The sequence below is a fragment of the Cryptomeria japonica genome, chromosome 2 (assembly GCF_030272615.1).
Source record: "Cryptomeria japonica chromosome 2, Sugi_1.0, whole genome shotgun sequence".
In the NCBI taxonomy this organism is placed as follows: Eukaryota; Viridiplantae; Streptophyta; class Pinopsida; order Cupressales; family Cupressaceae; genus Cryptomeria; species Cryptomeria japonica.
In genome coordinates, this window is record NC_081406.1 from 662,898,209 (window position 1) to 662,915,094 (window position 16,886).

A 16,886-nucleotide genomic window follows, 5' to 3' on the forward strand; every position below is an offset into this window, starting at 1 on the left:
TGGGGAAAACAAAAATTTCTCACCAAAATGGGTCGACTTTATATTCGAAATTCATGGAAATGGCCTCCCGGATTCAACGGTGATGTCCAAATTGCTATACGACGCCCCCCAAAAATGAAGATCCCCAAATCCAAAAATTGAAGCCTCCAAAATGTCTCTAAAAAACTAATCAATGAAGCCCCAACAGCTCTGATACCATGTAGGATTTTGCCAAGATCAAGGGCACAATGAAAAGCATAAAAAGAGAGACAATAGAATGATAAGAACAAATTGTTTTCTCATCAATATACAAATGATCAACTGGATTAACCAATACAATGAATATAGGCCTGCTTATATAGGAAAGGCCATATGGATGTACGAGCACACAATTATGACATGTGGCTCAATGAAAAACAAGGGTAGGTAAGAAATACTAGGGGTAGGTAGGAGAAATAATATAATATTCCACAAGAGGTGGATGACCCACCAAATGTGGAGTGTAACAGCAAAATAAGACCACAAAAGGTGGAATTTCTCCTATAAGCTCTATCCCTATGTGCACACTTCCCTAAGTGTCTCAAATCCAAACTATGAAGAGATGCATTATCCTAAGTTAACTTAAGTAAAGTGTAATAATATCCAAAATGAATATTTATTTACACCAACAGCTAGAATACCCATAAAGTTTATATTATGATTTAGGACAGTCAAAATTTATTTAGAACATGACATTTGTCATATTTGTTTTTATTTAATATAATTTTGTTGATATTAGCTACATTCTTTTTCTCTCGTGTCTCCCTTGGTCTTATGTTGTGTGTTTTTCTCCTTCTAAGTATGTCTTTCCCTTAAACTCTATTTTTCCTTTCTTCCTATTATGTTTTGGATTTCTCCATCTTTTCATGCTCTTCATATTTGCTCTACTCTTTCCTTTGTTTTTGTTAGAATTTCAAAATTGTCCTCACTGGTAATGCCCATTGGTCGACCCTCGCCGCCTTGACCTATGGAAAAAGGTGGGCTCTTTCTTCCATATAGTTATCATTCAAATTAGAAGATGCGGATTCATATTGTGGTCAACCTTTTATTATTGTTATGGATATAAAAGGGGTGAACATGTCCATTTAGGGAAGATCATCTATTACATTACACAATCCATATCCAAAAATTGATTGACCACTTGTGTTCGAGTGTGGAGATTAGAGGATAAAAATGATTTGATTTTAGAGAGTGATCTCATTTAAAGGTCACATTAGAGCTTTATCAATCATAGATTTTAGCCACATCATACTAGTATGACTTGCTACTTCCTTGATTATGAGGATGAAAGTTTATTATTGTTGTAATTGTTGATGTTGCAAACTATTTGAGTATAATTCCATCTTTATTTGCAATAAGAAAAAGATTAGGAGTCATATCTATCAATATATTGTTTGCTAATTAGAATGCGATGAAAATGGTAATGTGTAATAATAAATTAAAATACAAGTTCTTTAAGATTTGATTTAAATAGTAGGATTTAGTATTGCTATTTCAAATAATAAGCATTTGTAGAAGGTTAAAAATTGGATTTGCACTAGTGATTTGGCATAGGACATTACATCATTATTTTGTAACACTATATCAATATTGTGAACCACATGTTCATCCATGATTTGTGGTTATCTACATCCATAATGTTTGGTATTGGTCTTGAGTCTCATTTCCTTTTGTAGCGTCATAAAATTGGTGACCCTTTCAGTTTTCAACCACATTAGGGTCCTCATGCATGCGAATCGAATCCCTAAGCCTGATCGGAGACCAAAGATTTGCTCGACACCTGAAAACTACATCTTTCTTGCCCTTCACACTACCCGAACTGCATCCTGTCTTGGAAAAAAGGGCAGGACAAGGGCATGGAGCCCCTGTCCTTGCCCTATTTGGAGTAGGACACTTTCCAATTGTGCTTTGGTGGTTGTGCATTGAGTGGGAAAACTCCCCTAGTGTCGGCCTGTGACGAAAAATCAGTCAGTTAACCCTAATTGACAAGTATATAAGTTGCATTCACTTTCCCATTTGGGGGGGGGAGGATAAGCAAAGAGTTTTCATAAGCGAGAAGTTCATGATATCACACATTCAAGCATTCAAACATCCCTTTCAAGCATTGAGCATCTCAAGTCTCCTTTCAAGGCTAGGTGTTGCATTCAAGTCAAGGATTCAACCATTGAAGAGGAGATTCATTCCAACATTCAACTTCATACAAGCAATTCTATCAACATTTCTATCACAACCTCCCTTGAGGTGATTTACATTTCAGTCTTTCATTTACATTTACTTGCAAGTACTTTCTTTCATCATTTGGTTAATTCTAAAACTGGGGTTTGACCTGAAGCCAAACCCCCAACCCCAACCCCTTTTCCTCTCTTTTTCAGTGTGTAGGTTGCAAGTGCGCAGTTGTACTTTTGGATTTGGACTCCTTTGCAGAGGCGAAAAAACCCTTTTCCTTTCGTAGATTTTTCGGAGGACCGTGTACACTTTCACCACGGTTCAAACAACTTTTTCTCAAATTTGCAAGGCGGCTTCGTCTTGACATATTATTGCCAGATCCTTGTGCACAACTTCATCCTACACTTCTATATCGATTTATAATCAGATCTTTGTTGCTTTTTCACTTGGTCATAAGTACACAATTCAATCAATTCAAATTTCGTTCCAGAAGAGGGGATTAATTTACCGTTCTTATATCACTCAGAATTCAATCTCCTTCTCTGGAAGTTGAATCTAGTGCATTTCTCCACCCCCCCCCCCCCCCCCCCCCCTCTTCTAATGTAATGCGTGAAAAGTATTTGAAGGGAAATCCGAAGTGAAACTTTCATCTCTCCTCAAAGGGAAGAAAGACTTTCCTCTAGATCTCTCATTGGCTTCTTTTTCCCAACATTACATTTTGGTGAACCCGACGTCTTGCATGCTTTCCTTTGAACAAAATTGCAAGCTTAATTAATTTGCACACTTAGTGGTTAATTCATTCAAAACCCCTAGTTTTAAAGTTGAAATTGAACTTGTGTTTTGCTTGCTATTGTCTTAGATCTTAAAATTGCTTTGTTTGTCAAATTCAATTTTCTCTTTGTCTTGTTCAATTTGCAAAAACAACTTTACAAAATTAAGTGATTAATTGTTCAAACCCTAATTTTCAAAAATTATCTTGAACTTGTGCAAAAATTGTATTTCCATTCAATTTTTCAGATTTGTGATTGTTTTCAGATTTGTCTTCATTCCTACAATTCAAAATTTTAATTTCCCTCTTCTTTTCAAAATTCAAATTTCAAAAATTAAGTGGTTAGGTCATAAAACCTTAATTTTTAAAATTAATTGGATTTTACACAAATTTCAATCAATTTATTTCAAATTCAGATTTCTAAATATTTTCCAAGGTGTCCCTCCCCTTTAGGTTTGAACCTTTTCAAATTTGCAATCCAATTCCCTTTTTTCTTCAAAACCCTAATAGGGTCCTATTTTCACATTTGAACCTTAATTTTGCCTATCTAGAAATTGTAAAATCCGCCAATTTTTTGAGATTAGCTTTAAAATCATCATAATATTCATCCTTGAAAATTTTGAAAAAAGTTGGTCGGACTGGGTGCATTTTTACCACAGTCCTCAGCTTTTTTCCCGAAATTTCAGAAGACTGTTATGACTGTATTTAATAGCCCAAATCCAGAAGATTGGCTTCTTTTGTCAATTTTGATACCTCTAAAATAAAAAAATATCTCCAAAATTCAACATTTTAAATTTTAAGAATTTTTTAAAAGTTAAAAGGTTAATTATAATCTACCCCGATTTTAAAAATTCTGTTTTAAAAAAAAAAATTAAGTGGTAACCCCTTGGCCCTAATTTTAAAATTCCAATTTCCTTTGATTTATTATTTTGGAAATTGTGTCATTATCTTCCTCCAACAAAGTTCAAATTGTTTAATCATTATTTTTTTAAATTTTGTATTACTCAATTTTGTAAGCTTTGTTCAAAATTCAAAATTTTAATTTTCCCTCTAGTGCATGAGTTTTACCACTAATTGTCCCACCTATAATATCCCTTTTACATGAAGCATTAGAATTAATACCTACCAAGGTTTAATTACCGAAGAGATGGAGCATAATTTGGGTGACTTCTTTAATGAGGATAATGCTCTGTCTTCCCATTCTAATCATGAGCCCATTTATCCCATTGATGAATCCCATGATGAAGAAGAATCTTTAATGAGGGTCTCCATAGATCAACTTTCAAAATTGGACAATAAATTTGATAACTTTCAACAATGGATGTCCCAAGAATACCCTAATAGTGAAGCTCTTCCATTAATGAAAGGCTTTAAACACATGATTCAAAGTGATAAGAGTGGAATTGATATATTGTGTGGCATTTCTCATATTGTTGATTCTAATGTCATGCCTATCAAGAGTTGTGCTGAGAACTTAGGTTATTCACAACCTTCAAATCAACTCAATTCTTATATTCCTTTGACCACTTTAATGGCTAGTATTCCTACTTTCACTTCAAACATCATGGCTACATCAACTCAAAATGTCATTCCTACAACCATTGGTGATGGGGGAAATCCCTCTTCTTCATTTAATCCCCCATAATTACCTATGTCTTCCATAAGTATTTCTATTATCCCTTAACCAATCAATGTGACACAAGGGGGCAATTCATTCAACACTTTTGTTCCTCCTTTAAGTGTCTAGTTTCCTATGCAATCATCACCTATGCCTACATATCATAGTGTCTCACCACCTTACTCTCAATCCATGCCTTCCTTCAATAACATCACACCACCTTCTCAATCAACCATGTCTAACATCAATTCTTCTACCGAAGCAACAATTAACAATCTTGCTCAAATCGTGTCTTCCTTACAGCAACAAATTGCTTCTATGAGTCAATCCAAGTTTAGTGTGCCTACCTTTGAGGTTGTGAGCCCACTTTATCTTGATATTGTTAAAGTTGTGCCACCTAAGCATGTTGAGGTCCCTCAATTGGAACTGTATAATGGAAAGGGTGATCCTCTCACACATGTTAAAACATTTCAAACCTTGTGTACTGATTTTGCTTATGATCAATTATTGCTTGCAAAACTATTTACAAGAACATTAAGAGATAAGGCTTTACAATGGTATTTCTCTTTGCCTTCTTATTCCATCACTTGTTTTCAACAACTATAAAATTCTTTCATCCAACAATTTCAAAATAACATTGGTCCTAAAATCACTTTGACTGATTTAATGCATTGTAAACAAGGTGTTAAAGAAAAAGTGACTGATTTCATTGATAGATATAAGCATTTGTGTGCTCAAATTTCTTTTTATGTACTTGATAATGATATTCAAAGAATTTTTATTTCTAATTTGCAAAAAGATATTAGGAAAAAGCTTCTTTTGTCTGAGTTTACTTCCTTTCTGCAGCTATGCGCAACACTCCACAATTATCAACTGGTTGTGAGTCAAATGGAGCAATCCACTCCCATGGCTCCAAGTGATAAAGGGGAGAATCTTCAACAACCGTTTGCGAAGTTCAAACCAACAAAAGGATTCATCAAGTTCAATGATACAATCAACAACAATAATGTGAATGCTACAACAGGTGTGCCTTCTATTTCTAAATTTTTTAAAAGAGAAAGACAATTTACTCCTTTGAATGAATCTTTACATAGTATTATGTCTTCATTATTGCAAAGAAATGTTATCAAACTTCCTCCTATAAAACAAGTTGATCCTTCTAAACTTGCATCCCCTTATTTTGATAATTATTCCTTTTGTCAATTTCATCATCAGCCTAGTCATGATACTGAGAAATGTTTCACATTGAAAAGTAAGATTCAAGATTTGATTGATAACAATACTATATTTGTGGCAGGTGTGAATGATAAGGGAAATAAATCAGTAGCTCCTCCTAATCAAAAACTTAAATTTTTTACTGATCCTTTGCCTTCTCATACCTCTAATGTGATTGAGACCGAGTATACTTCTTTCTCCTTTGAGGAATTCACTTCTATGGCTCTGAAATTGGTAAATATGGTAGAAAAACAAGATACGCCTAAGGATTCTTATATTACATTTGACCCTAGTGAGACCATTAGAGCACCTCATGGCCCTTTATACATAGTTGTGAAGATTAAGGATATAGCTTGCCATGGTGCTCTCATTGATCCCTCTTGCATGATTAACATCATCATTGAGGAGTATCTTTTCACTTTACGATTGCATAAACCAATATATGATGTCTCTAATGTAGTTGTTAAGTTATTTGATGGATTCAATTGTCCTACCATTGGATCTATCACCCTTCATGTTAAAGTTCATACTAAATCTATGGATGTTGAGTTTGTTATCATACCCTCTTCTGAGCAATTTTGTGTGAAGTTGGACTATCCTTGGCTATCTTCCACGAAGGATATTGCTTCTCCAATCCATAAGTGTTTGAAATTTCCTCACAATGGCGAAATCATAACTATGAACCATAGCTTATTTAGACCATCCAAAAGAAGCTCTGGCGTTCCTATTGATTTCTTTTGGCCTAAGCAATTTCAATCTCTTTCATCAAGGAGCGATGCTCTTTTTCAATCTTATAAAAAATGGAAGAAATATATGATCTTATCCTTAAGTCAACCTGGACCCCCAAGAGTTGACATTCTTATCATACTTGAAGATGAAGTTCTTCTGCTCGTGGATAGAACTAATCTCCCTCCCAAGAAAGATCTTCAATCTATTCCTATGGATCTGACTATTCCTTCTCCTAAGTAGAACAACACTATTCCTCCTAAGGTTAGACCTGTACCTCCTCCTCATGATGGACCTGGTCTTCTTCCTACACCTAACATTCCTCCTTTATATGGCACAGTTCCACCTCCTTCCTCTTATAGAGAGAAGAGGCCTGCTTATACTCTTGTCCAACCTAAAAGACCTCAACCTAAACCTTCAACTATCAAAGAGAAAAACATTCCTACTTTTTCAAATGTTCCTCCTCCTTCTCAACCTTCTACTAAGACTTGACGAAATCGTTGTGTGAGAGAACACCGACGAAGATGCCATGTTTGAGCTCGTGAAGCTGTTCCTTAAAATATTCAATCTCCTAGAACTCCACCACTTGACATGATTCCCTTTTCTCTTAAGCATGATGTTCAACCCGCATCTCCAAATCATAAGTTGCACAAAACATGTGATGGTTTTACTCTTATTCGTGCTCCTCTTTCTATAAATCTTGATGAATATATGAGTGAGAATGTTATTCATGATGGCAATACAACTCCTAATGCTTCTAATAGTGATTATGAACATGTTGTTGTGGACAAGCATTTATCAACTGAATTTTCACAAACCCTAATCCTAGCTCCTAGAATCGAACAAAGTGACTTACCACATGAGCATAGTCCTTGTTTGGATCTTGTGATAGCTCCATTTGTTGTACTCGATGTCGCTCCTTTGGCATGTTTCTCACCTTCTTGAAATAGTGATCAGCAAGATCGGGGGGTGGATGTCATGCTAGATTAGTAACATTAGCACCGTAGATCTCTTCTCCCTCTTCTTTCTTGCTCTTTTGTGACAATTCTTATATGTGTATCCCTGTTCTTTTATTTTTCCCGCAATGTCTATTTGGGGACGATGTAAAGCATTGAGATATTTTATTGGTCTCTTTCATGTTGACTCAAAAGACTCTTGTCTTCCCTTTCTTTCAAGGAAGCTTCCTTTCTTTGAGGAATGACGATTATTATATGCATATACATATATGATATACATGGGTTATCATACATCATACTGGCCCTGAGGAAAGCGAAACTACCTTGTTTTTTGTATTCATTATACTTGGGTTTATTCCTCACTTGGGCGCTAAGTCCTTGTGATAACATGCTCCCTCTCTTTTCTCTCTCTTGGGTGTATCCTACCTTAAAGAAATCGCTCTCGATAAGGCGCACGCGATCGCTTTAACATGGGGGCATACACTCTGCTCATATTTTCCTTTTCGATACTTAGAATTATTTAGTAAACTTAGCTTTGCTTTATAATTTTGGTATCTTTTTCATGATTCATACTGAGGGGAACCTTGCTACTTGCAGTCATGGTTTTCCCTTCTTGATCTTCCCTTTTACTTTGTCAATCAGTGTCGTAAGATCCTTAGTCCACTAGGGGCTTCATGCATCTTGCCTCCTTGATGTGGTAGAAGTCTTTCGATCTTGTTTCCTTGTACTTTATCGACAGTATTGGTGTACGCTCATACTCCTGCTAAAGTGGGGGCTAAATGTAACGTCATAAAATTGTGACCCTTGTAATTTTCAACCACATTAGGGTCCTCACGCATGCGAATCAAATCCCTAAGCTTGATCGGAGATTGAAGATTTGCTCGACACCTGAAAACTGCATCTTTCTTGCCCTCTACATTGCCCGAACTGCATCCTGTCATGGAAAAAAGGGCAGGGACAGGACTGCATCTTGTCATAGAAAAAAGGGCAAGATAAGGGCGTGGCGACACCCCTATCCCTGCCCTATTAGGACCCTTTCCAATTGTGCTTTGGTGGTTGTGCATTGAGCGGGAAAACTCCCCCAGTGTCGACTTGTGACAGAAAATCAGTTAGTTAACCCTAATTGACAAGTATATAAGTTGCATTCACTTTCCCATTTTTTTGGGGGGAGGAGGATAAGCAAAGAGTTTTCATAAGTGAGAAGTTCATGAGATCACGCATTCAAACATTCAAGTGTTGAGCATCTCAAGTCTCCTTTCAAGGCTAGGTGTTGCATTCAAGTCAAGGATTCAACCATTGAAGAGGAGATTCATTCCAACATTCAACTTCATACAAGCAATTCTATCAACATTTCTATCACAACCTCCCTTGAGGTGATTTACATTTCAGTCTTTCATTTACATTTACTTGCAAGTACTTTCTTTCATCATTTGGTTAATTCCAAAACTAGGGTTTGACTTGAAGCCAAACCCCCAATCCCAACCCCTTTTCCTCTCTTTTCTGTGTGTAGGTTGCAAGTGCGCAAATGTACTTTTGGATTTGGACTCCATTTGCAGAGGCAAAAAAACCTTTTCATTTTGCGGATTTTTTGGAGGACAGTGTACACTTTCGCCACAGTCCAAGCAACTTCTTCTCAAATTCGCAGGGCAGCTTCACCTCGACATATTATTGCCCGATCCAGGTGCATAACTTCATCCTGTGCTTCTATCTCAATTTATAATCAGATTTTTGTCTCTTTTTCACTTGGTCATAAGTAAATAATTCAATCGATTCAAATTTTATTCTAGAAGAGGGGATTAACTTACTGTTCTTATATCACTCAGAATTCAATCTCCTTATCTAGAGGTTGAATCTAGTGCATTTTCCCTCTCTTCTAATGTAATGCGTGAAAAGTGTTTGAAGGGAAATCCGAAGTGAAACTTTCATCTCTCCTTGGAGGGAAGAAAAGCTTTCCTCTAGATCTTTCATTCACTCATTTTTCCCAACATTACACCTTTACATCTTGTTGCAAATACAATAGAAACCATGCAATCTAGAAGAATAAGGAAAGCCTTTATCTATCAAGATATACGTCTCACTTAAGTTTACTGAATTTTCTATTTTACACACCCTATAAATGAATAACATTGATGAAATTAATTAGGAAGCAAAGCCTTACAATTTTTGTATCATAGTAGCTAGCAAATAACTACAAAAAACTATGTTCTTAGAAATAAATATTCATTACACAACTCAAATAAACCAATCACTCCTAAAGAAAAAAGATGTTTGCCAGAAAAATAGAACTGTGTATGGATAAGCACAAGGAAATATTCTTACTTTTTTTGATTAATATAAGGTTTTGAAGGGACCATAAACCTTGTACATAAAAAAAATATTACAATCAAACAACAAAAAACAACAAAACCACTTCTACCCCACATTACTATGGAAAGTTTGCAAACCAACACCAAAGGAAAAAAACATTATAACTCCAAGATGACAAAAAAGAGAAAAAACCACCACTGATTTAATAGACTAAAACCAAAAACCCAAAGGAACCCATAGACTACAAAGAACAAGATAACATTGGCCCATTAGAACTTATGTAGGGCCTCAATTGGCTCCAACTTCACACATAAATTGGATTTCCTTAGCCGTTAGCTTTCCATTTTTTTGTTTGTTTGTATTATACCCCTTGTTGGATTTTTGGAAAGCTTTTGTTGCTAAGAAGCCTCCTCCATGCTTTCCCTTTAGTGCTATGAAGGTTATCTTCCAAATATTTCAATTTGTTAATACTAGAATTAATTGTAGCTTTGCTAGTATCAACGACAATTTTCAATCTTCTTAATGTCCTTCATTTTTTACTCCAACTTTTTTGTCTTAATATTTTATTTTTTCCTTTAATTTTAGGAGTTTGGTTCGTTGCAAAGCTTTCCAATGTTTCAAAGTCAACTTATCTTATTCCTTAGACACTAAAACCTTTCCCTTATATTTTTGACCCCAAAAAACCATTCTAATGATTAGTTTGTGAATTTTCATAAAGAACCATTTAGATAGTAAACGGTAATTTTTAGTTTCGTTTGCTAATTTTGGATATTTCTCCATGATTTGGTTAATTACTTGTATAACATCTTGCAAGGACTTTTCATCACACGAGTGTATTTGATTCTCCTCATAGACATGTGACAAGGGCTGGGGATTTTGGGGAACTTAGCTCGTGGGATCAACTCTTCCTAATTTTTTAATTTTTTTTTACCTTTGTTGTTTCTAAGATTTTCCTCCAAACCAACTTTCCTTGTTTCTTTGGCCATGTCATCTCCATATGCTCCTTATTAGAATCTAGACTGGTAACATCGTCCTTTGGGTCACTATAGGAGAATCTATTATCTCTACTTTTCTCTTTCTATTATGAGGAAAACTCAATTTAAATTTTCTTCTTCTTGGATGAAGAACCCCTTTTAACTATGTGATTGAACTATCTCTAATAGTTTAAAGTAATAAAAATAAATCCAACATATGTTGGGCAAAATCAACCACCATCACAAATTCTTTCACAATGTCTAAAGAAGATAAAAGGAAGAAGGGGAGGGAAATGGTCTAGTGAGATAAAAGATAGGTTGGCAAGGAAAAATATATGGAAATAAAGTAGAAAATTGAACCTCTAGAGTAATACAATTTATAATTACTACAACCACCTCGTTTTAAGACTTTATAACAAAATCAATAATATAAATCAATTGGTAATGTTTAAGAGACCCACCCTTCTTTATGAAGATACCTTTTATTTCCTCACCATCTTGTAACCCTTAAATATATTCAAATCCTCGATCTTAAGACTGGTAGTAGCTACAATAACCTCTTTTGAGATAGTTGAGTCCATTCCTAGCTTCTTTATGTTCCCATTTTTGCCACTGTTTAACAAATTCAACCATCATATTAATTGTGATATTGCTATTAGGATTCAACTATGTCATTTTTGAGTCAAACTCATTGACCCATGATTCATGAGTAGTGGTTCACAAGAACCCATCTCTCATGAGAATGAATGAAACACTTAGCACTCATTGCATCTAGGTGATGCAATCTCCTACTTACCATCGTATTAATGTCATATTTGTCAATTCTCTCAAGAAATGGAGTTAGACTACCAAATTGAAGGATTATATAAATAGCATGATTAGCTATCAACTTTTCATAAGAGATGGTATCCACCCTATTTTGACCACTTCTAAATAGTATGATAGCTTCTTAATTATTATGATATATGTCTAGCCAATGTTCATGGTCTTTTTTTGCCAATGAATACATTGATGACTATAACTAAGAAGAAAAGCGTCACAAATTTTATAGCACAATATCTAGTGAGTAACTATTACAAAAGTTATCTATATTGAGGCTTCAAAAAGGATATCAAATTTCAAAAATAAATTCCTTGAGGTTGAGAAGCTATCTCCCTACTTACTTTGTGCTTCCGCTATTAACAATGTTTTGCATTTTCTTATCTTTTAGTATTGCAAAATCAAAGACAATGTTGTTACAATGTTTATGCTTTTATCAAAATAAACAAGCCAAATTAAAAAAATAAAAACATACTTTAAAATGATAAGCCTAGAAATAGGTTTAATGAAGTTGATAATAACTACATCACATATAAATGCAAAGTAATAAACAAAAGTAAATCATATTGTCATGTTAGACAATTTGTATTGTAGACACCTATAAGTTGCACACTGAATTTAGTAAATTTTATTCATTTAATTATCCCTAATTCTTCCAATCAATTAAATTAAGATTTAATTAATATTCCTATTCTTCTAATTGACCTTTTAATCAAAATAAAAATTTGATTAAATATCCTTCTTCTAGCCTAACCTATCAATTAAACTAAGGTTTGATTAAGCACATTTGATTAAATAAATCTTATTTATTTGATTAAAATCCCTTTTTCCCCTTTTGATCAAATTCACATTTAATTGAAAATCCCCTTTGCAAATAAATAAATCATTATTTATTTGTGAATAGTCCCCCCACTTGCAAAATCCCACAAATGCAAGTTGCATCCCTTTTGGCTAAATTAAACCATTTTAATTTGCTAAAATATCTATTTTCCTCACCCACTTGCAAAATCCTACATTTTCCATTATTCCCCTAATCATCCTTCTAGAAACCTACTAATCCCATCTTAATCATGCCTAATCTCCTAATCATGTCCTTTCCCTAAATTTGGGGGAGTCGCTTTTCCAAATTTGGAAGAAATTCTTCAAAATGCATTTAAGATTTTATCTATTTCAACAAGTTAACTTGTCTAGTCTTCCAAACATGTAAGGCTCTTACATAAACCCATAGTGGTTTTCCTCTTTGAGCAAGTTAGCCTCTAAAGTCTTCAAAAGGCATTTAATCCCTCTTACAAGCCCACACCCCTTAGCCATGATGGTTGTGCTTTTAACCATTTTCCCATGTTGCACAAGAGTTTACCTCTTGGGTAATAGGATGCCTCCCTGGTTAATGACATTATTCAATGATGTCACTCCTTGAGGTTATCCTAATTGCTTGCTTAGCATCTAATGCTTGTTTAGCATCCTCTCAAGCCCTCTCAAGATGACATTTGTCAACTTGGGATTGGATTGAATCTCTCCCATGGATTGATAACTTTCAATCCTATCCCTTGTTGAGATTACTCAATCTCAACCATCCATTTCTCTATTTTGCCTATAAATAGAGCTCATTTCTTCAATTCAGGAATCCCAATCTTGTGCATCCAAATTATAGTCATTTTGCAGGTTATCAAGGAGCTCATTTGTCATCTTCAAGCATCTAAGTCTTATAGCATTAGCATCATAACATTTAGCTTCATTGCATTATGTTTTAGATCATTTAGCCTAAATTGCATATCAATTACATACTTTTTCATCTTCATCTAGCTTAATTAGCTCATCATAATCTTCAATTTGGAATTAACTTAGCCTCATATCATCTCGACTGTCTTGATCATAACGAGCTTTTCATCTTGCATCCTTAGCTTTTATTCATATCATCATCTCACCATTCACTAGGATCTTAGTTGCATTCAATTTGATCATAGAATCATCATTTAAATCTCATTCTCTAGGTTGACATCCAAGAGATTAAGTGCTCTTCCAAGTGAGGGCCACCTTGAATCTTAAGGATATTTAGGGATAGAGGAGCATGGAACGATTTTGAGAGTTTTTGGTTCACTAACATGTTTTTGTGATTACTAACTCTAATGCAATGTTTCATGTGTGTGTTTGAGGTGCTTTCTTCCATTTGCAGGATGATTCGACATTTCTAGCACACAAGTTTAATCTTCCTAAAAAATAAAGGATAGTTGCCAAACATAGTGATTCTCGAACAAGCAATTTTTTGACAATGCTGTGCAACTGAAATAGGAAAGTATGAGAAGAATATATATGCATTACACTTGACCATCATAATCTTTGGTCACAAACCTAACATCATTGGTCATGGAAAGCAACTTGTACAATTGCATTTATCATCACTTAGAGGTTGTCCAAGAAAAGATTTGAAATATGGAGCCATTTGTTTCACACTACCTATAAGCACAAAATTTTTTAGATCCCTTGCATCTAGGGGAGAGGACCCAATAGTTGAGAACCCTAAATTCACGTTTCTCAAAATCCTACTTGGAAATTTCAAATCACTCCCAATTTTTTACAACAGCTTACTTGGCAAGTCCCCTGCTTATAACTAAGGTTCAGTGACACATCATCAAATATGATGCCACATCAACATGCTTTTTGCCGAGGTATCCAAAACAACCCCCCAAAAAAAGGTGAGACCAATAGTTGTGGATAAGGGGCCCCCATACTTGTGCAATTGATGTGGCATCACATGATTGGTTGCTTTTTACAACTAAGGGTACATTTCATTCAATTATGAGTATTAAAGTCACAACTATTGTTGCAATGTTGTCAAACAAATTGGACATTAAATCAACAAGTATGGACATAAAATTTACAACTACTATCACAACAATTAGAACATGCTCAACTATTGGGTCTTCTCCCCTATCTTTTAGGTCAATAGCTCTATATGACCTCCACAACAAGAATGACCCCAATGTAAATGCAAATGACTAAGAAGCATGGACCACGTTTTACCATTTCATTGTTTGAACAAGACATTGACATAGAGTATCAACCATTTGCACATATACAAATTTGCAAGCACTTTAGGTATCAATTGAGGGCATGTCCATATGCACACCATACATGACATATTTCATATACCAATCTTATTGTGTATTGAAATATGGAATCACAAATTTTAGTTGATGAACAAAAGTATCTTATATTATATATTTGAATAAGATAGTTTGCATATGTCAAGATATGCCATCCGATTTAATTTAAGAGAAATACATTTTGATAATTTAGCTATGCATAGATTAATCATCCATTAACAACTAGACTATTGCAAGAATATTTCTACTGCAAGCAAGAACTAAGAACATTTAACCTTATTTAACAAGAAGGCATTTCTCTTTTCTTATATAATTAGTTTTTTTTTTTTTTTTTGATTGAAGGATTTTAGGTCAATGCTATATTGTGCTCGAAATTTGATATAAGAATATGAGATTAAGGTGATACCTCTAAAAAATGTACGTTTACAAAAGCCACTCAAAACCTAATCTCATTTCTTATTTGTTACAGTTCCTATAAATTTGACCATTGATAAATAACATAATTAAAATACATAACATTACATTCAATTGTATTGGACAAATTACATTATAACCATTCCATTTATTTAAAAATATAACTACACTTTAAACTAAAAAAAAATAACAAAACTACCTTAACTACCTAAAGAGAACCAAGAGAATAAACTATAATTGCCACTTCTCTTCTTCTTTTAAAATTTAAATATATCGAGGATTAACCAGACCTTTGGTACCAGACTTAGTTTTCAGGGGAAAAGCGACAAATCTCGCCAAAAACAGGTATATGAACCATTTCATGCTCTACGTATTTATTTCTGATCATGAGATATACAAACAATGATATTCTTCAAAATAGTTTTTTGTTCCTGAAGCCCACAATCATATCCTCCAAACTTTTATTTAATGGTCTTTTGACTGTCGGCCGTAAAAGGAAAAAACATTAGAAAAGCTAAGCTTTAGAAAAGTTTGGTGCATTCAACTGGATTCTTAGCCGTTCGAAAAAAAGGAAAAAGAATCTGCCAAATTTTGATGGTAAGAAAAGATAGAGGACATTTACTTGCAGCATTCGAAGCCAATTATCAAATTCATGTTTCAAAAAGGAATAAGAATACATGTGGGTATCCCTGAAAGCTAAAAACTAATGGATATTCTTATACGACGAGAGTGAAAACTCCCAACAAGAACAGATTTCCCAATCCACTGGGAAAAATGTCCTCAATGTTGGGAGGTGCAAAGTTGGGCGCCCTTCAAATGATTGATAAAGCACGCATTTCCTCCTTGCCTGTACTATCATCTTGTGGGCTTTACCGTATACGGGTGTGGCTTTTCCTTTCTTTCTTTGTCTGGTTAACTTTATATAAATTCTTAACTTGATGTGGTTTCCTGGTGTTTTAAAATTATGTCATGGTTGGTTTGCTTAATTTTGCGCAATTTAAAAAATCCCTCGAGACAGATATTCAATTCAAAATTTCAAATGCATGATAGGTATTATTATATTGACGAATTTGTTCAAAAGTTTGGCTCTTGACAATGTCTTTTGGTGTAGTTGAAGTGAAGTATTTGTTCAATAATTTGTCTTTAAACAATGCCTTTTGTTGGAGTTAGTAGTGAAGTATTAGTTCAATATGTCTACTCTAAATGTCTTTTGAATTAGGTTATTCTATTAATTAACTATGCTTGGGCAATGCCCTTTTGAACCGTTTCCTTGCTCTGTCCACTTAAAGCCTACATCAAAAGCACGGTTTCGGCATTGAGGCCCCTGCACTGCGTGGGTGTTGATATAATCATTTCATCTATTCATTAAACTTTTATATGAGAGAACTGTGGGTAAGATATCTAGGTGGTCTGGTGTTGGCTACAGTCTGACATTTGTGTAAAGTTTGATCCACAATGGTGAAGCCTGGACCTGTGGCTCAGAAGCAGAGTACCGTGCAGCGGCAACAGAAGGTTTTAGTTTCCAAGTCTTAGTTGGTCTAATAATCCTTGTCTAAACTCAATATCGTAATAAAAATGTTAAACATAAATGTAGCTTTTTGTGTTACTGCCGAACACAGTATGGATTTGGTGTATGAGACCACAAGGGTATTGTTTTCGTTTGCCTTTATATTGTTCACTTGTGCACGTACTTCATGACCAAGTTCGATGGTTCACTGTATTTTGAGGTGTTTATTTTGTGTGCTTAGAATTACCGTGAATTGGTGTGGTGACCAACCGTGGGCAAGAACAGCTTCTCTA

General features: G+C 34.6%; 1 protein-coding gene across 2 annotated transcripts in view; it reads left to right on the forward strand.

Moving 5' to 3' along the window:
- The first annotated feature begins 15,317 nt into the window (after positions 1–15,317).
- The window catches only part of LOC131061536 (carbon catabolite repressor protein 4 homolog 4), a 145,802-nt gene continuing 144,233 nt past the window's right edge, over positions 15,318–16,886 (forward strand). The window contains exon 1 of one of the 2 annotated variants that reach the window (XM_057995282.2): positions 15,318–15,431. Coding sequence is in view for 1 of the 2 variants with exons in the window: in XM_057995278.2 (XP_057851261.2) it covers positions 15,861–15,968 (108 nt within the window). In the remaining variant the exon portion in view is untranslated. Of the gene's footprint in view, positions 15,432–15,472; positions 15,969–16,886 lie in introns of those variants that run through there. The other variant, XM_057995278.2, reaches the window with a different exon arrangement.